This window comes from Elephas maximus, chromosome 16 (genome assembly GCF_024166365.1).
Source record: "Elephas maximus indicus isolate mEleMax1 chromosome 16, mEleMax1 primary haplotype, whole genome shotgun sequence".
NCBI lineage: Eukaryota > Metazoa > Chordata > Mammalia > Proboscidea > Elephantidae > Elephas > Elephas maximus.
In genome coordinates this window covers 10405600-10430876 of record NC_064834.1, presented here as the reverse complement: position 1 = coordinate 10430876, position 25277 = coordinate 10405600, and the positions used below count along the sequence as shown (strand labels likewise).

General features: G+C 42.2%; 1 protein-coding gene across 12 annotated transcripts in view; it reads right to left on the bottom strand.

Annotated features, from left to right (window-relative positions):
• Positions 1 to 25277, bottom strand: part of KCNMA1 (potassium calcium-activated channel subfamily M alpha 1) — a 916342-nt gene that overhangs the window by 2798 nt on the left and 888267 nt on the right. For 5 of the 12 annotated variants that reach the window (XM_049856139.1, XM_049856140.1, XM_049856150.1 and 2 more), the window contains 3 exons: positions 18102 to 18296; positions 15783 to 15901; positions 7334 to 7558 (listed from right to left, as the gene is read on the bottom strand). In XM_049856139.1, the coding sequence (XP_049712096.1) occupies positions 7334 to 7558; positions 15783 to 15901; positions 18102 to 18296 (539 nt within the window). Of the gene's footprint in view, positions 1 to 4701; positions 4743 to 4900; positions 7559 to 15782; positions 15902 to 18101; positions 18297 to 25277 lie in introns of those variants that run through there. The other 7 variants (XM_049856138.1, XM_049856141.1, XM_049856144.1 and 4 more) reach the window with 3 other exon arrangements.

The following is a 25277-nucleotide window of genomic DNA, read 5'->3' as shown; positions in this document are numbered from 1 at the left end:
CTGAGGCACATCTTAGTGAGAAGCTGGGGTTTTATTATGCCCGAGGAATAGCTGTTTAATTCTGGTGTCTTGTAAGATATAAATGTATGTGTTGCTGAAGCCTTGGTTAAATAGGTTGTTGGGGGAAATGGAAATATATTACTGCTCTCAGCATTTCACTGAAGTGTCTGGTAGCAAAGGTATTTTATGAAAAGGTTCTCACAAATTGTTCCAAAAGAGCACATACTTTAATGATTGCCAGTCACTCTGCTTCCATGGCTAGTGCTCCAAAGATGGCAATGGCAACTTGGTTTATTGAATCTTGCCTTCCAGAGAAGAAACTGAGACAATGGGAGGCTACAAAATTGACCACAAGAAAGAGCTCTCAGAGAAGGAATTCAAATGATTGGCAAAGTGGTTAAGAGTAAATCCAAAAACCAGAATGAATTCCAGGAACTTTATTTTCGCCCCTAATATTAGAAGGCCAATCTGTATGGCTGTGTGTGCCTCCTCACTGCCCGAGAAAAATAGCCCCATTTGTTGATAAGCTTCTAGAGGGTGGGATGCACATGACTTGCTGACAACAATGCATGACCTGCCCGAAGTTTCTGTCACATGGCAGTTACTGGGGCTAGGGAAAGAGTAGCATTTCACAGACTGTGGCAACTGGGCTAATAGTGCAGGATAAAGCTATGGAAAAGAGCTGCTAAGAGATGCTGGTAAAAGAATGACACTGCCATTGGGAGGTGCCATCTACCGGCCATGCCATGAGCTATTCCCCATGGGCAAGCAATGAGGTGTAGGCTAAGGAAATGGTCTGGGATAGGTTTAAAGTCAAACGGACCTGGTTTGCTCACATCCTAGTTGCACAGCCCTTATTTATGTTAGCTTCAGTTTCTCCTGTGAAAAGTGGGGTTAAATTGATAGGACCTTCTTTAGTATTGTTGCTGGGAAAAAGGGAGCTAGTGCACAGGAGGCACTTACCACAGGTCCAGATGCATGCTAAGTCAAGGTGAGCTGTTAGGTCATCAGTAGTATTAGTAATAGTAGCAGACATTGTATCATAGTGGTCAAATTCATAGACTCTACTTTTAAATCCCACTTGGTCACTTCCTGGCTATGGGACTTTGAACATATCCGTACTTTACATTCTTCCTCTTATACAGGGAGATATAACAGCAGCTACCTCTAGTCCTCATGAGGATTAAATGAGTTAATATATGTAAAGTGCATAGAAGAGTGTCTATCTAGCCCATTGTAAGTGCGCAGGTGTTAACTTCTAGTGTTGTTGTTGTTAGTTACCGTTGAGTCAGTCCCTGAGTCGTGGCGACCCTATGCACAATGAAATGATGTCTGGTCAGGGACCATCCCCGTGATCGACAGTGGATCGAGCTTTTGGGATCCATTGGATTTGCACTGGCTGATTCTTGGAAGTAGGTCATCAGACCTTTCTTCCTATCCCATCGTAACCTTTTAGTATACCAAAGAACCAAATCCACTGCTGTCGAGTCGATTCTGATTCATAGCAACCCTGTAGGACAGGGTAGAACTGCCTCACAGGGTTTCCAAGACTGTAATCTTTACAGAAGCCAACCATCACATCTTTCTCTCACAGAGCAGCTGGTGGGTTGGAGCCACTGACCTTTCGGTTAGCAGCTGAGCGCTTTAACCACTAGGCCACCAGGGCTCCATCTAACATTTTAGTATAGGTTAGCATTCATGTGAGCACTATCGACACTGAATGACCTGGTAAGGATGGGCGGTGCTTTTCAGGTATGATTGCAAATGATGCCTTTCAGCAGAGGAGCTGGGGCTGGAGAACCGGAGTATATTAGTTGGAGTATTGGCTTGGGTCGTACAGTAGAGATGACAGAGGAGGATTTGATTGGGTAGTCTTCACTTGGGGGCTAAGGAGAGGAAGAGGTGGCCTGATGTTAGGTCTGGAGAGTTCAGGGGTTCTGGAGAGTTCTCTGAAATATTGGCTGTTCATGTGACAGGCAGCCAACCCCACCTGAGAGGCATGAGCAGTATCCATTGGTAGCTTCATCACTGAGATTGTGGGACTCAGTATACGGGTCAGGGCTTCCTCCAGCCAATGGCCATGGGGCTGCAGGGATCCTGAAGGGGTGGGCTGTGGTGGGGAAGGGCCCAAGCTCTGTAGGGGCTGCCTGAGCTGTCCGGAGTCCCCACAGCAGAGGGAGAAGCAGGCGCTGTGCTGTGAAAATCTGTGCTGGCTCTGTGGGCTGTCAGTGCTGTGGGGTTTAGCCTTTTCACAGAACTACTCCCCGGAGATGAGTGCAGACAAGGGGGCAAAGGCATTTGGAATAATTGGCCCTCTTCTTGCCACACTGCAAGCTGAGGCTCAGAGAGAAAAGGCTTGAAAGAGAAAGACTCCAGTTGGATAGAGATAGCAGTTGAGAACACTGGGGGTGAACAAGGAGCTCAACTTTTCAGAGGTAACGCTGCTGGTGTCCCACTTCCTGTTTCTGGCAGGCAGTCTTATGCTCTTCCTCTGCCCACCAAACCCCAGTGCTCCCACCCACGCACACTGCCTCCTCTTCTCTGCATGGGCAAAATGTGGCTAATTTAGAGAGATGACGATCATTTGTACCTGAGCTGGAGCACTTTCTGTTCATGAAAACTGGCTCACTCCTTCGCAATCTTTCTCCATGCTCTGTCTCTTTTCACTCAAAGTCTAATGCTATGGTTCACTGGGCAGAGAAAAATGCTCCTCCAAATCTTCCTCTGTGGCCCTCAGTCCAGCCAGCCGACAGCCAGAGGGCAGGCTCTTTACTCTTTCCTTCTGTGTGACAGAGGATAAGCAACCTCCAAATGTACAACCAGTTCAGTGACAGGTGCCCACAGCTACTTTTTCATCATGCTGTGACAAAGCAGGGATGGGCTGAATGGAGCTGCTTGAGACATGGATTTGTACCCTGTCTTGACTTCCACAGACTCTGAACTTTCTGTCCTGTCCTATTTCTCCTTCAGGGAGCCTGTTGCTATAGGAACCTGGCGGGCTGATTTAATTGCCTCTATTTTTTATTGGGATGTAGGATGTAGGTACCTTTAGGCTTTTCCCATGCTGAAGAAGAGCCAGCGAAAGGTTTTTCTGGTCATCTGGAATCTTGACAACCAGCAAGAGGCACAGTCAGTCTCTTTGCTTACTGACCTGCTTGGTTGTTCCTTTCTCAGGAGCTGCATACCCAGCTCAAGAAAGTGCCAACACCATGGCAGCATCGTGAAGCACCTAGAGGTGTTCGTTGTTCGTGTTTGATAAGCCAAGGAGGGCAAGGATAATTTATAAAATGATTGTATAAGGTATGGGAATGTTTAAGGTAAATTAATTTATTTCAAATATTCATTGAGAGCTATGGGGAAGAAAGTTCTGGGTCATAATCTTTAATATTCATAGCAGAATTTAAAACCTCTCCCAATTGTGGTAGAAATTTAACTATACAAATCTCCAGTTTCTCTTTATCCACTTGAGCTGGCTTCAGACACAACCCTGTGTAGCACTTGTTAGGCATGCTGATGATTTCATGATCATCTGAGTGCCGAGTAAGTTTCATCGGGCTTTCTGGTCTACCAAAGTACTGACTACTTGCCCGTTTCAAACCTTAATGCAAATTGGACTAAATGGATTAGAAATTGCTTCTCTTCTAGAATGGTGCAGATAACTGAGTTTCTAACTGTATTACTTTTAAAATGCATATACTTTATCTTCAAAATAACTCTTTCACTTTCTACCCCTACCGCTACCCACTTACTTTGTTTATTGGTGGAAAGAGGAGTAAGAGACATAATATGAGAAACTTGTATTCTTCCTCTCTAAGTGATGAGCTCCTGAAAGAGGAATGGGCAGTCTGGGGTCTAAGGAAAGCAATGGAATAGACTCCTCTCTGTTGAGCAAAGCGTAATACACCAGTTTTGGCTAACAAGATAGAAGAAATAATGATACCTTTTCTGTCATTAAATATATCATTACCCAAGTACAGTCAATTCTCATTACCAGTAGGCATTGATTAATTAAATCATTAGGTAAATCCAGGGAAGATCTCAAAACTCCATCTCATGTCATAGTCTGTTCCCACTCCATTCTAGTCAGTTCTCATCAGAGCTACTAAAAATTTGTCTATAAAACACGTTTTGAATTTACTTCTCTCTATCTGCCCAATCTCTGGCTGGGATTTGACAAATATCTGAAAGGCAGGTGGCAGGGGGGACCTGGGTACTACGCACACTAAATCGTCAGCCCCCAGAAAACTGGGCTTGGATTATTTAGTTCATGCCTACAGCTGAATAGTTTTAACTTTGGGGCATACTGATCCAACACAGAGGAGACCCATGCTTTTGCCATTAATAATCCTCCCAGTTTAAAGCAAAAGGAGGATAAGAGATGAACAGAGAAGCAGGCTTGCCAAATGAAATAGCTGCAGATGTCTTCCAGAAAAGTATATCAACTGGCATCATCCCTTGATTTAGTAGGACTTGCTAAGAGAAACACAGAGATGTGGACAGACCAATGGAGGGGCTGGGTTGTGGGGGTGGTAATGAGGGGGAATGAAGGGAGCGTGGTTTCTCGATGGGAAAATGCTTTTGGATTTGGAGCAAGGTACTAAGGTGGGCAGGGAGGCCACGTGCAGATTGAAAGGCAAGCCAGATGGAAAGAAGTTCCCCCCAAATTACCCAAACCCCAAACCCAAGAACACCAAAACAAACTCTAGAGGATCTAGCAATAGCAGCAACACAGCCTCATTGCGCTGAGCAGTTTAGAAAGTGGAGGAAGGAAGAGGAGAGGGGGAAAGGTGTGGGAAAGGGGAGGAAAAAAAAAAAAAAGGCAAAACAAATCAAATAAAACCACAAACAGAACAATCTAAAGAAAAATAAACCAAGAACAGAATAAAATTTATAACTCCTTTTTTTTTTTTTTTTTTTTTTAATTTCACAAAAGTTTTCACAAGGACAACGTTATAGAAGAAAAACCCCCAGCAGTGGCTAGGTCATGCAGAACCATTAATTGTCATACCTTGGCCCATTCTATTCATCCTTGTTGCACTTTAGAGAGAGAAGTAAGCTATGTGAGTTTTACAATGTTTTTAAACTGTCATATTTCCTGTTGAGCACTTTAACTGGCACATTCTTATAGTTATAAATGGTCTCAGGGCATACCTTTCTAACCTCCTTTGCAAAGGATACATGAACAGCTCTTCATGATCCCAAACTAGGGGATATATATATATATATATATATATATATATATATATAAATATATACATATTTATATATAGTTATATATATAGAAATAGTAGTTATAAGTAATCTATAAATCAGTATATAGGGACAAAAATAATTTGAAAAAAAAAATCTACTCATAGGGCTCTTTAATATACATGTATGCAATTACTCACCACCCCATGACTGGTTTGGATACTGCATTGCCGCTGTCTTTGGTGCAGGGGGTGGGTGGAGGTTCCAACTGAGCCTCACCATTTTGTCAGTAAAAGTGCTTGTCCATTCACACAGCAAGCAAATCTCCAAAACTACCATGCTTGGGGGCGGGGACAAGGGAGCCAAAATCTAAACCCAAAACATTCACCATAAAAGCACCTTTGTAGAGAAGGTATCGCTGTGACATCTTTCTCCAACCCTCTACCCCTATTCTATGCAATAAAAATTTTTGAACATTTCAAATATGTATATATAGATTATATATATTCCAGCCCTGGGCTAGCCCATCCATATGACTGCCAGAATTTGGTGATGGAGGAGTTGACCAATTTTTCAAAATTACTGCACTGCCTAAAGCATAATTCCCATGCATGAAACATCTGACAACTGTATATTGAAAAAAAAAAAGGGCATTTTCCCACCTTTCCTTCATGCTTACTAACTTACAAAAAGAAAGAAAAGAAAAAATAATCATTATACCAAAATGCGTTTGGCTCACTATCGCACTGGTCTTCTAGTTCCCCATCTCATGACGAGGAACAGCTCTCTATGGTTTTCGTTCACCTGCCTAGGTGAGTTGGCCTGTGCAGGCAACTGGTAATGAGGAGTTTCTCCCACCAGCTTTCTGCTTTGGGACAGCCAGCCTCAGGCAGCTGGGCCAACAGTTTACTCTGGTAGCTGGCTTTTGTCTTTGTGGAGTCAACTGTGGCTTGATCCTCCTGTGTTCTGATTTACTTAGGATGTCGGCTTTTAGGGAAACGTGATCTGCTGCTGGGTTTATCATCCATCCTCTCTCAGTACCACTGTCCCAGCCCCTGCTTCTAACTGGCGTTGGGGCCCTGGCAAATCAGACAGAGGGGAGTAGAAAGGTCCCCTGAGAATGCGCGCAAAAACGCTTGCTCTTTCCTGAGCGTTATTTATTCCGTACATAAGGTAAGTAATTCACCTTTTAAGAGATGTCAAAGTCCCAGGAAGGCAGTTTTTAATGACTTACATCTGATATTTATGATACATATGGCTTTTCATCCCAAATGTCAAAAGTGAAAGAAAAAAACAATAGCTCTTCATATGGCAGCATAAGGAGACCGAATAACAATTTAATATGCAACCAAACCTCTTTCCACTTAAATTAAATCATGAGAATTTGAGACTTCCATGAATCGAATCCTATTCTTTTCCTCCACACTCAGGTTAGAAATGTTCACATAAATGCCCAAAGGAAGATCACTTTGGGACAAAAGGCCTTGGTGAGTAACTGCAAACTCTGATGGTCTCTTACAAAAAGCAGGCGTTTAACAATCATTTACACTGTCACATTGCGACAGTTCGGCCCAGAGAGTGGAACCAATTGATACGTTTGCATTGCTTTTTGGTTGCTTGCTCCAAATAAAGGTGTGCTAACTTACTGTGTGTGTATAAAAACAACAACAACAATAACAACAAAAAGGAAAACAACAAGAAAATCAAAACCCCAAGCGCCCTAATGATCCTGGTCAATCAGCATGAAGTTTTCTTCCTCTACATTAAATAAACTCGCTTTTCGGAACTGACATCGATCACAAGCGCTCCCTGCTAATCCGCGAACTCCTTCCTGCAGTGAGCTATTCATGTCTGGAGCGTGCCTATGGGTGATTTCTTCCCCTAGAATCATAAATAATTTTTGGTCCGTCTGCTTATTTGCTGTTGTGCTCAAGGGTTTTATGGTGGTGAAATAAAAATGACAACCACATGCACACTATCATACATATGCAAAATGTGTAAAAAAAAAAGGGGGGGTAGAGAAACTACAGGGGGAACAGGGAAAGTTATCGTTGGGACACCAACTGGGGAAATGAGTGGCAGATAGAGTTTCACACATGGTGGCAGTGGGGACACATATCAAAGCCGCTCTTCCTGCACGTACTTCTGTTTGTCCCGGGCCTCCCTGGACTTGGGGCGGTTCGCTCGGTTGGCTGTGGACGGGATGGAGTGAACGGAGGAACTCTTCTTGCTAGAGGACTGGGACGAGTGGGAGGAATGGGACAGGCTGGCTCGGGACTGGCCGGCGTTGTGGTCAAACTGCATCAAGCAGAAGATCAGGTCCGTGGGCACAAGCTCAAATTCGTATGGGGGGTTGGTGATGACATACCTAGACGGAAAAGCAAAGACGTTACAGTGTGACGATAACGGGGGAAGAATTCAGCTCTCCCTGTGAACCAGAAGGAGCTGGCAGAGCCTATCAGAGGGCCTGGAACATGGACTTGTAGCTGGTCCAAGGCCTCAACAGTGATCTTCCAAGTTTAACTACGTCTTAATGGAGGAGCTCAGCCACGGGCTTGCAGAGGTTCTGAATTAGTGCTGGTAACGGGAGGGCCAAACTGTGCTTCCTGTAATCTATGTGCACCTCTCAATGCCACATCAAGTTCACTTCTGAACTTGAGGGGCCCAACACATGCGGTTGCATAGACTGAGCTGCAACTTTCACCCTAGAATTTTGGAGAATCCCAGACACACACAGGGATTTCATCCACCATCGCCCAGTATCTTGTTTCACCTTCCTCACTTTTTATCTTTTAAGAATCAATTTTGGTGAGAGCTTAACTGAGTGAAAGAAGAAAAAATACCTCCTTCTGAGCCCTGCTTTATTGCTCTCTTCAACCTGCTGACCAGACTTTTACACCAGATATGATGGAAAGGAAAAAAAAAAATCATTACGTTCCATCTACAGCAGTCGTTCTCAAAGTGTGGTTCTAAGACCAGATGCATCAGCATCACCTGGGAACTTCTTAAAAATGTCAATTCTCAGGCCCCCTCCCAAACCTACCGAGTCAGAAACTCTGCTGGTGGGGCCCAGCAATCTGTATTTTAACAACCTCGGCAGGTGCTTCTCACGCAAGCTAAATTTTTAGAACCTGCTGATCTACACCAGTTCTTCTCCACTCTGGCTATTCACTGTAATCGCTGGAAAAGAAATAGCTCCATAATACTTAATATATTTCTATATTAAATACAAGCACACATACTCCAGACCACTTAAATCAAGGTATTTTAGACAGCTCCTCAGGTGATTCTTAAATGCAGGGCGCAAGCAGGGCTGAGAAACACTCACCTACAGCATTGTTTCCTGGGGTGTTTTATGCAAACTCACTGATTTCGGTAATTCTGTGAAGTACTTTTAATTATTTCCTGCTATGAATTAATTTTAATGAATATGAGAAAAACACAAATGCCACACTTAAACTATTATTACATAATTTCCGTAAAAACATAGAGTTCTAGGATATGGTCAAGAAACTTATCTTTACACTGTCATTGCCATCAAGTCAGTTCCATTTCATAGCAACCCCATGTACAACAAAACAAAACACTGCCCAGGCCTGCGCCATCCTCAGAATCTTTGCTATGTTTGAGCCCATTGTTGCAACCACTGTGTCATTCCATCTCATTGAGGGTCTTCCTCTTTTTCGCTGACCCTCTACTTTACCAAGCATGATGTCCTTCTCCAGGGACTGATCCCTCCTGACAACGTGTCCAAAGTACATGAGACATACTTCTAAGACAGGTTTGTTCATTCTTCTGGTGGTTCATGGTATATTCAATATTCTTTGCCAAAACCATAATTCAAATACATCAAATCTTCAGTCTTCCTTATTCATTGTCCGGTTTTCATCTGCATATGAGGTGACAGCAAATATCATGGCTTGGGTCAGACCTACCTTAGTCCTCAAAGTGACATCTTTGCTTTTTTAACACTTCAAAGAGGTCTTTTACAGCAAAGCTGCCTAATTGCAATGTGTGTCCTTTGATTTCTTGACTGCTGCTTCCATGGGCTTTGATTGTGGATCCAAGTAATATGAATCCTTGACAACTTCAGTATTTTCTCTGTTTATCATGATGTTTATTGGTCTAGTTGTGAGGATTTTTGTTTTCTTTATGCTGAGGTATAATCCACACTGATCCAGTCTTTGATCTTCCTCAGTAAGTGCTTCAAGTCCTCTTTACTTTCGACAAGCAAGGTTGTGTTGTCTGCATATCACAGATTGTTAGTCTTCCTCCAATCTTGATGCCACGTTCTTCTTCATATAGTCCAGCTTCTCGGATTACTTGCTTAGCATATAGATTCAATAAGTGTGGTGAAAGAATACGACCCTGACATCCACCTTTTCTGGCTTTAAACCACGCAGTATCCCCTTGTTCTGTTTGTATGACTGCCTCCTGGTCTACGTACAGGTTCCTCATGAGCACAATTAAGTGTTCTTGAATTCCCATTCTTCGCAATGTTACCCATATTTTGTTATGATCCATGCAGTTGAATGCCTTTGGATAGTCAACACAACACAGGTAAATACCTTTCTGATATTCTCTGCTTTCAGCCAAGACCCATCTAACATCAGCAACGATAGCCCTCCTTCCACATTGTCTTCTAAACCCAGCTTGAACTTCCAGCAGTTTCCAGTTGATGCATTGCTCCAACTGTTTTTGAATTATCTTAAGCAAAATTTTACTTGCATGTGATAATTAATGATATTGTTCAATAATTTCCATATTCTATTGAATCACCTTTCTTTGGAATGGGCACAAACACAGATTTTTTCCAGTTGGGTGGCCAGGTAGTGCCTGTCTTTCAAATTTCTTGACATAGACGAGTGAACACTTTCAGCACTGCATCCATTTGTTGAAACATGTCAACTAGTATACCTACGATTCTTGATGTCTTGTTTTCCACTAATGCCTTCAGTGCAGCTTGGACTTCTTCCTTCAATACCATTATTTCTTGACCATATGTTACCTCCTGAAATGGTTGAAGGTCGACCAATTTTTTTTGGTACAGTGACTGTATATTCCTTCCATCTTCTTTTGATGCTTCCTGTGTCATTCAATATTTTCTCATAGAATCTTTCACTTTGCAACGTGAAGCTTAAATTTTTTGTTCAGTTCTTTCACCTTGAGAAATGCCGAGCGTGTTCCTCCTTTTTGGTTTTCTAACTCCAGGTTTTTGCACATTTTGGTATAATCATTTACTTTGCCTTCTTGAGCCGCCTTTTGAAATCTTCAGCTAAGCTCTTTTACTTCATCATTTCTTCCATTTGTTTTAGCTACTCTACGTTCAAGAGCAAATTTCAGAGTCTATTCTCACATCCATTTTTGTCCTTTTTTTCCCCATCTTTTTAATCACCTCTTGCTTTCTTCATGTATGATGTCCTTCTACAACTCCAACTTCAATCATTAGTGTTCAATGCATCCAATGTATTTTTGAGATGTTCTGTAAATTCAGGTGGGATGTACTCAAGGTCATACTTTGGCTCACGTGAACATGTTACAATTTGCTTCAACTTGAAGTTGCAAATGAGGAGTAATCTGTGGTCTGTTCTGCAGTCAGCCCCGGCCTTGTTCTGACTGATGATATTGAGCTTCTCCATTGTCTTTTTCTACAGATGTAGTTGATTTGATAGCTGTGTATTTCATCTAGCAATGTCCACGTGTATAGTCACTGTTCATGTTGTTAAACAGTATTTGCGATGAATAAGTTGTCCTGCAAAACTCTATCATGTGTTCTTCAGCATTGTTTCTATCACCAAGGCCATATTTTGCAACCACTGATCCTTCTTCATTGTTTCCAACTTTTGCATTGCAATGACCAGTAATTATCAGTGCATCTGGGTTGTTTGATCAATTTCAGACTGCAGAAGTTGTGTAAAAATCTTTAGTTTCTTCATCTTTGGCCTCAGTGGTTGGCTCCTAAATTTGAATAATAGTCATATTAACTGGTCTTCTTTGTAGGTATATATTATCCTATCACTGATAGCATTGTACTTCAGGATAGATCTTGAAATGTTCTTTTTGACAATGAACGTGATGCCGTTTCTCTTTAACTTGTCATTCCTGGCATAATAGACCATAAGATTGCCCAATTCAAAATGTCCAATACCAGTCCATTTCAGCTCACAAATGCCTAGGATATCAATCTTTATGTGTTCGTTTTTGATGACTTCCAATTTTCCTAGATTCATACTTCATAATTCTACATTTTGATTAATAATGGACGTTTGTAGCTGTTTCTCATTTTGAGCTGTGCCACATCAACAAATGAAGGTCCTGAAAGCTTTACTCTATCCATGTTATTAAGGTCGACTCTACTTTGAGGAGGCAGGTTTCCCCCAGTCCCATTTTGAGTGCTTTCTAAGCCAAGGAGCTCATCTTCTGGCACTGCGTCAGATAGTGCTCCCCTGCTGCTATTCATAAGGTTTTCACTGCCAATTTTTTTCAGAAATTGACCACCAGGTCCTTCTACCTAGTCTTAGTCTGGAAACTCCATTGAAACCTGTCCACCATCGGTGACCCTGATGGTATTTGAAATACTGCTGGCATAGCTTCCAGCATGACAGCAACATGCAAGCCACCATAGTATGACAAACTGACAGATGCATACTTACACGAGTGATGTAAAATATCCTACAGAGGTTGTGTCAGTAGCTGTTGTCTGAGGGAGATGCTTATATTCTGAATTTTGTTATTAGTGATGGCATGACTAGTATAAAAGATGAATTCTTTTCACATTGTATATTCATTTGTTGTTAGGTGCCGTCGAGTTGGTTCTGACTCATAGCGACTCTATGCACAACAGAACGAAACATTGCCCAGTCCTGTGCCATCCTTACAATCGTTGTTATGCTTGTGCTCACTGTTGCAGCCACTGTGTCAATCTACCTCGTTGAGCGTCTTCCTCTTTTCTGCTGACCCTGTACTCTGCCAAGCATGATGTCCTTCTCCAGGGACTGATCCCTCCTGACAACATGTCCAAAGTATGTAAGATGCAGTCTTGCCATCCTTGCTTCTAAGGAGCATTCTGGCTGTTAAGGAGCATTCTGGCTGTACTTATTCTAAGACAGATTTGTTTGTTCTTTTGGCAGTCCATGGTATATTCAATATTCTTCACCAACACCACAATTCAAAGGCATCAACTCTTCTTCGGTCTTCCTTATTCATTGTCTGGCTTTCACATGCATATGATGCGATTGAAAATACCATGGGTCAGGCGCACCTTAGTCTTCAGGGTGACATCTTAGCTCTTCAACACTTTGAAGAGGTCCTTTGCAGCAGATTTGCCCAATGCAATGCGTCTTTTGATTTCTTGACTGCTGGTTCCATGGCTCTTGATTGTGGATCCAAGTAAAATGAAATCCTTGACAACTTGAATATTTTCTCTGTTTATCATGATGTTGCTCATTGGACCAGTCGTGAGGATTTTTGTTTTCTTTATGTTGAGGTGTAATCCATACTGAAGGCTGTGGTCTTTGAACTTCATTAGTAAGTGCTTCAAGTCCTCTTCACTTTCAGCAAGCAAGGTTGTGTCATCTGCATAATGCAGGTTGTTAATGAGTCTTCCTCCAATCTTGATGCCCCGTTCTTCTTCATATAGTCCAGCTTCTCAGATTATTTGTTCAGCATACAGACTAAATAGGTATGGTGAAAGAATACAACCCTGGCACAAACCTTTCCTGACTTCAAACCACACAGTATCCCCTTGTTCTGTCTGAAAGACTGCCTTTTGATCTATGTACAGGTTCCTCATGAGCACAATTAAGTGTTCTGGAATTCCCATTCTTTGCAGTGTTATCCATAGTTTGCTATGATCCACACAGTCAAATGCCTTTGCATAATCCATAAAACACAGGTAAACATCCTTCTGGTATTCTCTGCTTTCAGCCAGGATCCATCTGACATCAGCAATGATATCCCTGGTTCCATGTCCTCTTCTGAAACCGGCCTGAATTTCTGGCAGTTCCCTGTTGATATACTGCTGCAGCCATTTTTGAATGATCTTCAGCAGAATTTTGCTTGCGTGTGATATTAATGATATTGTTCTATAATTTCCACATTCAGTTGGATCACCTTTCTTGGGAATAGGCATAAATATGGATCTCTTCCAGTCAGTTAGCCAGGAAGGTGTCTTCCATATTTCTTGGTATAGACGAGTGAGCACCTCCAGTGCTGCATCTGTTTGTTGAAACATCTCAATTGATATTCCAACAATTCCTGGAGCCTTGTTTTTCACCAATGCCTTCAGAGCAGCTTGGACTTCTTCCTTCAGTACCATTGGTTCCTGATCACGTGCCACCTCTTGAAATGGTTGAACATCAACTAATTCTTTTTGGTATAATGACTCTGTGTATTTCTTCCATCTTCTTTTGATGCTTTCTGCATCATTTAATATTTTCCCCATGGAATCCTTCACTATTGCAACTCGAGGCTTGAATTTTTTCTTCAGTTCCTTCAGCTTGAGAAATGCCGAGCGTGTTCTTCCCTTTTGGTTTTCCATCTCCAGCTCTTTGCACCTGTCATTATAATACTTTATTTTGTCTTCTCGAGAGGCCCTTTGAAATCTGTTCAGTTCTTTTACTTCATCAGTTCTTCCTTTTGCTTTAGCTGCTCGATGCTCAAGAGCAAGTTTCAGAGTCTCCTCTGACATCCACCTTGGTCTTTTCTTTCTTTCTTTCCTGTCTTTTCAGTGACCTCTTGCTTTCTTCATGGATGATGTCCTTGATGTCATTCCACAATTCATCTGGTCTTCGGTCACTAGTTTTCAATGAGTCAAATCTGTTCTTCAGATGGTCTCTAAATTCAGGCGGGATATACTCAAGGTCATATTTTGGCTCTCGTGGACTTGGTCTGATTTTCTTCAGTTTCAGCTTGAACTTGCATATGAGCAATCGATGGTCTGTTCCACAGTCGGCCCCTGGCCTTGTTCTGACTGATGATATTGAGCTTTTCCATCGTCTCTTTCCACAGATGCAGTCAATTTGATTTCTGTGTGTTCCATCTGGCGAGGTCCATGTGTATAGTCACCATTTATGTTGGTGAAAGAAAGTATTTGCCATGAAGAAGTCGTTGGTCTTTCAAAATTCTATCATTCGATCTCTGGCATTGTTTCTATCACCAAGGCCATATTTTCCAACTACTAATCCTTCTTCGTTTCCAACTTTCGCATTCCAATTGCCAGTAATTATCAATGCATCTTGATTGCATGTTCGATCAATTTCCAACTGCAGCAGCTGATAAAAATCTTCTATTTCGTCATCTTTGGCCCGAGTAGTTGGTGCGTAAACTTGAATAATAGTCGTATTAACTGGTCTTCCTTGTAGGCATATGGATATTATCCTATCACTGACAGCGTTGTACTTCAGGATAGATCTTGAAACATTCTTTTTGACAATGAATGCAACAGCATTCCTCTTCAAGTTGTCATTCCCAGCATAGTAGACTATATGATTGTCTGATTCAAAATGGCCAATACCAGTCCATTTCAGCTCACTAATGCCTAGGATATCGATGTTTATGCGTTCCATTTCATTTTTGACGATTTCCAATTTTCCTAGACTCATACTTCGTACATTCTAGGTTCCAATTATTAACGGATGTTTGCAGCTGTTTCTTCTCATTTTGAGTTGTACCACATCAGCAAATGAAGGTCCCGGAAGCTTTACTCCATCCACGTGATTAAGGTTGACTCTACTTTGAGGAGGCAGCTCTTCCCCAGTTATCTTTTGGTGCCTTCCAACCTGGGGGGCTTATCTTCCAGCACTATATCAGACAATGTTCCGCTGCTATTCATAAGGTTTTCACTGGCTAATTCTTTCCAGAAGTAGACTTCCGGGTCCTTCTTCCTAGTCTGTCTTAGTCTGGAAGCTCAGCTGAAACCTGTCCTCCATGGGTGACCCTGCTGGTATCTGAACACCAGTGGCATAGTTTCCAGCATCACAGCAACACACAAGCCCCCACAGTTCGACAAACTGACAGCTATTAGTAATTACACAGCCCTGGTGGTGCTGTGGCTAAGAGCTTGTCTGGTAATCAAAGGACTGGCAGTTTAAATCCACCAGCTGGCTTCTTGGAAACCCTATGGGGAAGGTCTACTCTATCCTATAGGGTCATTATGAGTCGGAATCTATTTGATGGCAACAGGGTTTTTTGTTTTTTTATTAGTAATTACAGAGACGTGCATCCCACAACCTCTGACCTCAGTGCCATATTTAATGCCATAATCTGTATGTTGAGAGCATGTGTACTGACCGTTGCCTTTACAGTAGGGGACCAGGCCTGTTGCTGTCCAGCTGATGCCGACTCATGGCAGCCCCATGTGTTACAGAGTAGAGCTGCTCCACCGGGTTTTTTTGACTGTAATCTTTATGAAAGCATATTACCTGGCCTTTCTTCCATAACACCACTGAGTGGGTTTGAACTGCCAATCTTTAGATCAGAAAGTCAAGTGCAAACCATTTGCGCCACACCGAGGGCCCTTATACTAGGCACTGGAGAGGGCATTTATGTCCCTGAAGTAGAGGTGGGACAGCAGAGTGGCGACAGGCACCCACCTCTTCGTGCACTGGCTGGGGGTGCTGAGGTGTGCATCTCTCAGCCGGTAAATCCCAAAACAAAGCATATTATAGGTTTTCAGAGCTTTGCAGAAGAGATCACCATAACAACCGCCATCCTGGGAAACAACAAAAGAACAAAGAAAGATCATTTTTATTTGCCTGAAAGTAGAGATTCAGTGGGCCAAGGGCTTTTATCGAAAAGCTTATTTTGGAGTCTCCTAAGCTGGAGGGTCTGGGATTGTGGCTGAAAAAGTCAACATGGTTAATGCCTACATCCAATATTGGCAATTTTAGGGGTCAGGTGACAATGGAGTTTTCCTCTGCCATCTCTCCAAGCTTTCTACCTGTAGCATCGAGAGTTCTGGTGAGACTATGCATCTCCCTCACTTCAAATGAGGATGTAAGGCTTGAAGGTCACAGATGTACATTCAGTTGAGAAGAACCAACTCTGCAAATGGTGACTATATTTTGCCCGAGCTCAGCTGTATCCTGACTGTGTTGTCAAAACTGCCTGAGTGATAATTAAAATCACTGCAAGGAGAAAAGACCCCACCAGGTATGATGTTGACAGACTCTCTGAGGCAAGGACTGTGTGAAAAGCACAATTTACAGACCTCAGAGACAGCAAGGGTGGAAGAGAATGTGTTTCCTCAGGAGCTGGAGGTCTGTGGGCTGAATAACTGGGATTCACAGCTCTAATCACTTCACAACCACTTTCCCAGGGCCCGATGCAGAGCGTGAAAGCAAACGCCTTCACTTGGAAACATTGGTTTCACGCTGCCAGGTGGCTTCATGTAGGTATTATTAGAGGAAGGGCACTGCAGAATGACTTCCCTGGCAAAGAAGTGATTGTATTTTTTCTTCCTATACTTGGCATTTCCATACGGGCACCATTAAATGGGGCCAAATCTTGCCATGACTAAAGTACTTTCTTTATCTAAAGTAAGTAAACGATAGATAAGAGCTGCTAGTATAGAAGCTGTCTTTTGAAACAGCTCAGTGTGACCTAGGTCCCTGCCCATAACCAAACTAAAACATGGGGCAAGTCAACATCAGTGTTTCAGAGGAAATGCAGAAGCTGACCTTTGCCTTAAATTCCTTTTTCACTATTTGGACTTTCTGTGTGACACTACTGCTTGTGCATATTCCCTGGCCTGGGAATATGGGTCAAAGCTACATACTTCTGCCAAAGAACCTGGAATCAGGTTTGTGCACAAAGCCCAGACAGAAGCGCTGGTCCGCTTTGTCGCAGGGAGGACCAGGGGTGGGTGCCTGGGACCGGTTTCAGAAATTAGAAGATCTAGGTTTCGAATCAGGGACATGCACGGACCCACCTGAGACCTGGTTTGTTTGACCATTGGTTCTGGAAGTACATGATTACCTGTGGTTTTTTGAAAAACACCACTGCCTAAGTCATGCCCAGATCCCCAAAAAATCTGAATCCTGGGGACTAGGGCTAGGCATCAGTGGGTTTTTAAAAATTCCACACATGCTATTAATATACAGCCAGGATTGAAGACCCCTTAGCAGTTGAGTCAAACCTGATTCATGGTATCCCCGTGGATGTCACGGTAAAACTGTGCTCCATAGGGTTTTCAGTGGCTGATTTTTTTTCAGAAGTAGATTGTTGGCTCTTTCTTCTGAGGTGCCTGTGGGTGGACTCCAACCTTTCAGTTGGAATGCTTTAACGGTTTATACTGTTGAGTACCCTTAAAAAAAACCCCACTGCCGTCGAGTTGATTCCGACTCACAGCGACCCTATAGGACAGGGTAGAACTGCCCCATAGGGTTTCCAAGGAGCGCCTGGAGGATTTGAACTGCTGACCTCTTGGTTAGCAGCTGTAGCACTTAACCACTACACCATCAGGATTTCCTGAGTACCCTTAGCTATGCCAAAACCTGTGGAAATGGTTCTCAACCTTGGCTGTACCTTGGGATCATCTGTTGTGTCCCATTTCATGATGGAAAGCATCAGAGGAGAGCACCAAAGAGTGATTTAAGCACACAGGCTCTGAAGCCAGGGTACAAATTCCAGATAGGGCCAGTTCTTAGTCTCTCTGGGTGTCAGTTTCCTCTGAGTGCCAAGTAATGGGACCTATGTCAAAGGGTTGCCATGAGGATTAAAATGAAAAACTACACATAAAGCATAGTGCCTGATACATAGTAAACAAACCATAAATAACAATTCTTATAACGTTATTTACTGTCTAAGGTAGAAAAAACAGATGCCCAACTTGTCACCATCTGACAGGAAGCTGATTTGGATCAAGCTTTTCCCAGTCAGTGCGTTCAAGTGACCTTGGGCCATGAACTCACCCCTAAGTCAGCAAAGGGACCATCCAGCAGGGCTAACTGGGCCACACGGCAGCGGTCCCTGTTGGCCAGCGTCTGGGGGGTGCTGTAGCCCCCTCGAAGTGCATTCTCCTCAGCAATCAGAGCTTCGAGCTCTGGTGTGGCTCCTCCAGTCACCAGGGTCCGTATCAGGGTAAGGATATTGTCATTGAAATAGGTCTAGGGAGAGAAAGAAAGAAATGGGGCGGGGGGGGGGGTTAAACAAACATCCTCAAAGTCACAACAGTCGACATCCAAATTACAACTTTTCTTGGTTTCTCCTGCTTAAAGTTGTGGCCTGTCTCTTCAAATAATTTTATGTGGGAAGTGAAAAGACAGCAACCTCCAATTATTTCATTCTTTTCTCTCCTGTTTGGCTCTGCCACAAGAGCCTTCCTTTTAAACACCAATTCAGAGGGTTTTTATTAAAGTTTTAAGTCTGAATGATCGGTGTTTACCATAATTATTGTTAGGAAGCAAGGAGGAGAGGCTAAAGGACTTCGGGCATGTAGGATAAGATGCAGTCCACACCGGAGCCTGTCCCAAGCAGAATGTCTGAGGTCCTGTTGCCCGTGTGCTAGGAAGCTGTGTCTCCCCACAATGGCAAAACTTCCTTCTGTGTTGGGATGAGATACCGTCAGAAACTGTGAGGTCACACACCGAACAGTGTATCACGTGCTTAGCTAACAGTCTAATCCAGAAGTCTCTTATTAAACATACTAGAAAAATCTATGATGAGGTGGGTGTCTTGGTGTATTTTTTGTTTCTGAGTTTCAATAGTTTGGGGCACACATAGTCGATTAGTAAGCTTCCCTCTAGGTGTACCTTTGTTTCACATCTGAAACATAGCAGGTTTGTCAGGAACAAAACAGTGGGAGTTACGGATTGAATTGTGTTCCTCAAAAAGATATGTTGATGGTCTAGCCTTCCGCTACCCCCATACCTTTGGACATGATCTTGTTTGGCAAGAGGTTCTTTGAAGATGTTATCAGCAGGTTAAGGAGTCCCTGGGTGGCCTGGCTGATTAAGTGCTTGACTGTTAGCTGAAAGAATAGTGGGCGAATCCACAACCCAGAAGTGCCTGGGAAGACAGCCCTGGTGACCTGCTTCTGAAAGGTCATAGCCTTAAAAATCTTATGGGGCAGTTCTACTCCGTACAGCTGGGGTCAACACAAGTCAGAACTGGCTCCACAGCAACCACTGGCAGTGGCTGAACGTGAGGTCCTGTCAGTAGGGTGGGTCCTCACATGATTGGTGTCCTTAGGAGATGAACAGAGGCAGGGAGAGGAAGGAGGCCAAGGCAGCTCCGAGGAATACCTGGAGCTACCAGGAGCGAGGAGGCAGGTGTGGAGCAGCTTCGCTCTCGGAAGGGATGAACACAGCTGATACACTGATTCGGACTCTCAGCTTCCAGAACTGTGAGACGATAAACCCTGTGGTTTAAAGCCATCCAGTCTGTGGTGTTTTGTTATGGCAGCCCTACGAAGCTAATACGGACGTCAAATGACCAAGCTCAAATAGACATTTTTCACCCAGCCTAATTTGAGAAAATCTCAGTTAAGGTCTGCATTCTATTTTCCAGAGGAAAAAGAAATCAAACAGGCTAAATAAAATCAGACTGACTCTTGCCCTGTGGCTTTTCAGGATGTATGTGTCTTTGGCAGCAGGTTAGGAAAGACAGATGAAATTTTATTTCAGCAGTTCTTTAGTAGGCTTACCTGCAAAAATGTGGTAGGGAACAAACCGGGTAAACGCGAGTTCTCCTTCCTGCTCTGCCATTACTAGTTCTGTGTTCTGGGAGAGGTTGCCTAATCATCCTTGGCTTTGATTTTCTCAGCCGTAAAATGAATACGGTCATTAAGATCAAGTTTATATGCAGAGAATTCCAGGAGGACCTCTGAGTTAAGAGGATAGTTGCTTGGAGGGCCAGACTTACTTTCCTCATTGAAATACTTGCAAAAACACCAACTTGATACACAATTCCAGTGGCAAAGGAAACTAGGAATATTAGTCAGAACCTGCCAGATGCCAAGGAGAATTTACACTGTACTGGAGCTCAATGTGCCCTGGAGCAGAGAAGCAGAACAGGGATAAATAAAGTAGGAAATATCACTGCAGTGGTTAGGTACACAGGCGTCTAGCTGGGGCTACGATGCTGGCTCTGTCACGCAGAAGCTGTGTGACCTCCTTGGGGAGATTCAACATTAATGCGCCTCAGTTTTGTGATCTGTAAAATGTAATAATTAGAGTTGTGAGGATTATATAACTTCATGCATGTGAGGAAGTGCTTAGAAAAGTGCTTGGAGCACAGGAAGCCAAAGAAATGAATACTTTTAGCTCAATATCAGACATATGAGGCCTTTGCTGACGAGAGAAGAGTCAATCTTGTCCCCAACCCTCACTTTTTTTCTCTTTTCATACTCTTTTAGGGGGAAGCAAACCAAGGCCATTTCATCTCACCCTTGAATCTGTACTAAGACTCCACTTAGGCTTGCTCTTGAGTCACTGGGACTGCATCCTGGAATGTGACATCAGCAACTGCAAGGGGCACTGGATGTGCACTCGCCATTGCTCTCTGCCATCCTGGTCTTATTCCTTCACCTACACCCCTGTGACAGACTCAAAACTGGTCTCCTGACTTCTCACTGTACCCTACTCAGAACATCCAGGGGCTCCTGTTGGCCCAGCTTAGCCTTCAGGTAAACCTTTGCCCTGGTATTCCCCAGAGAACACCTCCTCTGGCTCCATCCTCCCCACTTCTTGGTCCTTAGACGTGGCCTGGTAATTCTCTCCTCTACCCTCTTCTACTTAACCAAGGACAGCCCCTCATCTTCCCTGCCTGCCTACCACAAAGGCTGCCCCAGACTTCTCTCAGAGTTTTCTGAAGTAAACCCTTTCCCTATAGTCAGAATCAGCTGGATGACAACAACAGTCAGATAACCCATGGTTAGAGGCAAGATACTCCTCAGCCCCACATACCAGATTAAATGGGTGCTGAACACAGAACTTGGAGAGGTCTGTGTACTACAAACCCTTCTAGATTGAGGCCAAGAGCAGGATTCTAACAGCATGAGAGGTGGACAGCAGAACATTAATGATCATGGATACTGAAAAAAAAAAAAGAATGTCAGTCTTACTTCTCCTTGCTCAAATGTAAATAGAAGGGGGAAAAAAAAGAGCCAACATAAAGAAGAAGCATCCTTTTGACTGGTTAAATAGTTGCTAGAAGTAGTAAATTTTTTTTTTTGGAATCAAAATAAATTTTAAAAAGATAAAGAGTATAATAAGAAGTAGAAGTTGAAACAATAACAAAGCTGATTTCATAATGTAACTAAGTGAATGTGATCAGAAATAGTTAAAAAAATGTAATACTGTTTCATGATAAAAACAGGCAAAAAAACTAAGAATAGAAAGGAACTTACTCAACTTCATAAAGGACATCTATGGAAAACCTGCAGTTGACATCATACTGGTCAAAGACTAGACGCTTTCCCCTAAGATCAGGAACAAGGTAAGGATACCCACTTTCACCACTTCTGTTCAATATTGGCCAGCACTATTAAGCAAAAAATTAAATAAAAAGCATCCAGAGTGGAAAGGAAAAGTAAAACTATCTCTATTAGCAGATGACATGATCTCATATATAGAAAACTCTAAGAAATCCACTAAAAATCTATTGGAACTAATAGACAAATTCATCAGAGTTGCAGGACCCATGATCAATATACAAAAATTAATTGTATTTCTAATTGTATTTCTATACACTTACAATGAACACTCTGAGCATAAAATTAGATTATAAACAATTTCATTTATAATAACATAAAAAAAAAACTTCAGAATATATGTAACCAAGGAGGTAAAAGACTTACATACTAAAAGCTACAAAACATTGCAAAAGAAATTAAAGTAGACTCAAATAAATGGAAAGACATCCCATGTCTCTAGACTGGAATATTTAATACTATTAAGATGGCAATACTCCCCCAAAGCAATCTACAGACTCAGTGCAATCTCTTCTAAATCCCAATGGTCTTTTTTTGCAGAAATAGAAGAGCTGATCCTAAAATTCGTATGAAATTTCAAGGGACTCCAAATAACCAATTCTGAAAAAGAAGAACAAAAGTTGTAGGGCTCACTTTTCTCAATTTCAAAACTAATTATGCAAAGGTACAGTAATCAAAAGAGTGTTGTATTGGCATGAGAATAGACACACCAACCAATGTCACAGAACTGAGAGTCCAGAAATGAACTCTTACATCTGCAAGTTTCAACAAAGGTGCCAACCTCATTCAATGGGGGAAACAACCTCATTCAATGGGGGAAAGAATAGTCTTTGTCACAAATTGTGCTGAGACTACCACTTCATACCCACTAAGATGGCTAGAATCGAAAAGTCATAAAAAACAAATGTTGGCCAAGGATGTGGAGAAATAGGAACCTTCATCTCCTCCTGGTGGAAATGTAAAAGGGTGCAATCGTTTGGGAAAACAGTCACAAACAATTAAACACAGAGTTACCATATGACCCAGCAATTCTTCTTCTGGATATACACCCAAGAAAAATGAAAACATGTTCACACAAAGTCTTAAACATGCGTTCCATAGCAGTATTATCCACAACAGCCAAAAAGTGGAAACAAGCCAATGTCCGTCAACTGGTGAATAGATAACACATCCAAATAATGGAATATTACTCTGCCATAAAAAGAGTGAAGTACTGATAATATGCTACAACCTTGGTCAACCTTGAAAACATTATGCTAAGTGAAAGAAGTCAATCACAAAATACCACATAAGAATTCATTTATATGAAATGTCTAGAATAGGCAAATCTACAGAGACCGAAAGTAGATTAGTGATTTCTGGGGGCAGGGAACACAGAGGGATGGGGCAAGAAAGTTTTCAAAGTGATAAAAATGTTCTAAAATTGACAGTGGTGATGGTTGACCCTATCTGTGAAGATATTAAAAACAACTGAATTATACACTTATAATAAGCCAAGCCAAGCCCTATTAGGTATATTTTATGGTGTATGAATTATGTCTCAAGAAAGCTATTTTTTTTTTTTTTTTTTTAAGAAATAGTTAAAAGATAACTGTGGTGGGCAAATTTATATCTGCTAAGAAGCAGTAAACTGTAGAACTGAAAACATTAAAAAAAAAAATCAGTGATGTGGTAGTTGCTGTTGTTAGGTACTGTTGAGTCAATTCTGACTCATAGTGACCCTATGTACGACAGAACAAAACAATGCCCCGTCCTGTGCCATCCTCACAATTGTTCTGCTTAAGCCGTTGTTGCAGCCACTGTGTCACTCCATCTCATTGAGGGTCGTCTTCTTTTTTCGATGGCCCACTACTCTACCCAAGTATGATGTCCTTCTCCAGGGAATGATCCCTCCTGATAACATGTCCAAAGTAGTAGTCTCACCACCCTTCCTTCTAAGGAGCATTCTGGTTGTACTTCTTCCAAGACAGATTTGTTCATTCTTTTGGCAGTCCATGGTATATTCAACCTTCTCCAACACCACAATCAAAAAGGTGTCAATTCTTCTTTGGTCTTCCTTATTCATTGCCCAGTTGTCACATGCATTATGAGGCAATTGAAAAGACCGTGGCTTGGGGCAGGCACACCTTGGTTTTCGAGGAGACATCTTTGCTTTTCAACACTTCGAAGAGGTCTTTTGCAGCAGATTTGCCCAATGCAGTGTGTCTTTTGATTTCTTGACTGCTGCTTCTGTGGATGTTGATTGTGGATCCACGTAAAATGAAATCCTTGACAACTTGAATATTTTCTCCATTTACCATGATGTTGCTTATTAGTCCAGTTGTGAGGAATTCTGTTTTCTTTATGTTGAGGTGTAATCCATACTGAGGGCTGTGGTCTTTGATCTTCCTCAGTAAGTACTTCAAGTCTTCTTCACTTTCAGCAAGCAAGGTTGTGTGATCTGCATATTGCAGTTTGTTCATGAGTCTTCCTCCAATCCCAATGCTGCATTATTCTTCATATAGTCCAGCTTTTTGGATTATTTTTTCAGCATACAGATTGAATAGGTACAGTGAAAGGATACAACCCTGATGAACACCTTTCCTGACATTAAACCACACAGTGTCCCCTTGTTCTGTCTGAAAGACTGCCTTTTGATCTATGTACAGGTTCCTCATGAGCACAATTAAGTGTTCTGGAATTCCCATTCTTCACAATGTTATCCATAATTTGTTATGATCCACACAGTCAAATGCCTTTGCATCGTCATTAAAACACAGGTAAACATCTTTCTGGTATTCTCTGCTTTCAGACAGGATCCATCTGACATCAGCAATGATAGCCCTGGTTCCATATCCTCTTCTGAGTCCAGCTTGAATTTCTGGCAGTTCCCTGTCGATACACTGCTGCAGCTGCTTTTGAATGATCTTCACTGCTGCAGCTGCTTTTGAATGATCTTCAGCAAAATATTACTTGCATGTGATATTACTGATATTGTTCTATATTTTCCACATCCAGTTGGATTGCCTTTCTTGGGAATAGGCATAAATATGGATCTCTTCCAGTGGATTGGCCAAGTAGCTGTCTTCTAAGTTTCTTGGCATATTCAAGTGAGCGCTTCCAGTGCTGCCTCTGTTTGTTAAAACATCTCAATTGGTATTCCATAGATTCCTAAGGCCTTGTTTTTCACCAACACCTTCGGTGCAACTTGGATTTCTTCTTTCAGTGCCATCAGTTCCTGATCATATGCTACCTCCTGAAATGGCTGAACACTGACTAATTCTTTTTGGTATAGTGACTCTATCTAGTCCTTCCATCTTCTTTTGATGCTTCCTACGTCGTTCAATATTTTCCCCGTAGAATCCTTCAATATTGCAACTCGAAGCTAGAATTTTTTCTTTAGTTCTCGAGAAATGCTGGGCATGTTTTTCCCTTTTGGTTTTCTATCTTCAGGTCTTCGCACATGTCATTATAATACTTTGTCTTCTCAAGCTGCCTTTTGAAATCTTCTCTTCAGCTCTTTTACTTTATCATTCCTTCTTTTGCTTCAGCTACTCGATGTTCAAGAGCAAGTTTCAGAGTCTCTTCTGACATCCATTTTGGTCTTTCTTTTCTGTCTTTTTAATGGCCTCTTGCTTTCTTCACGTGTGATGTCCTTGATGTCATTCCATAACTT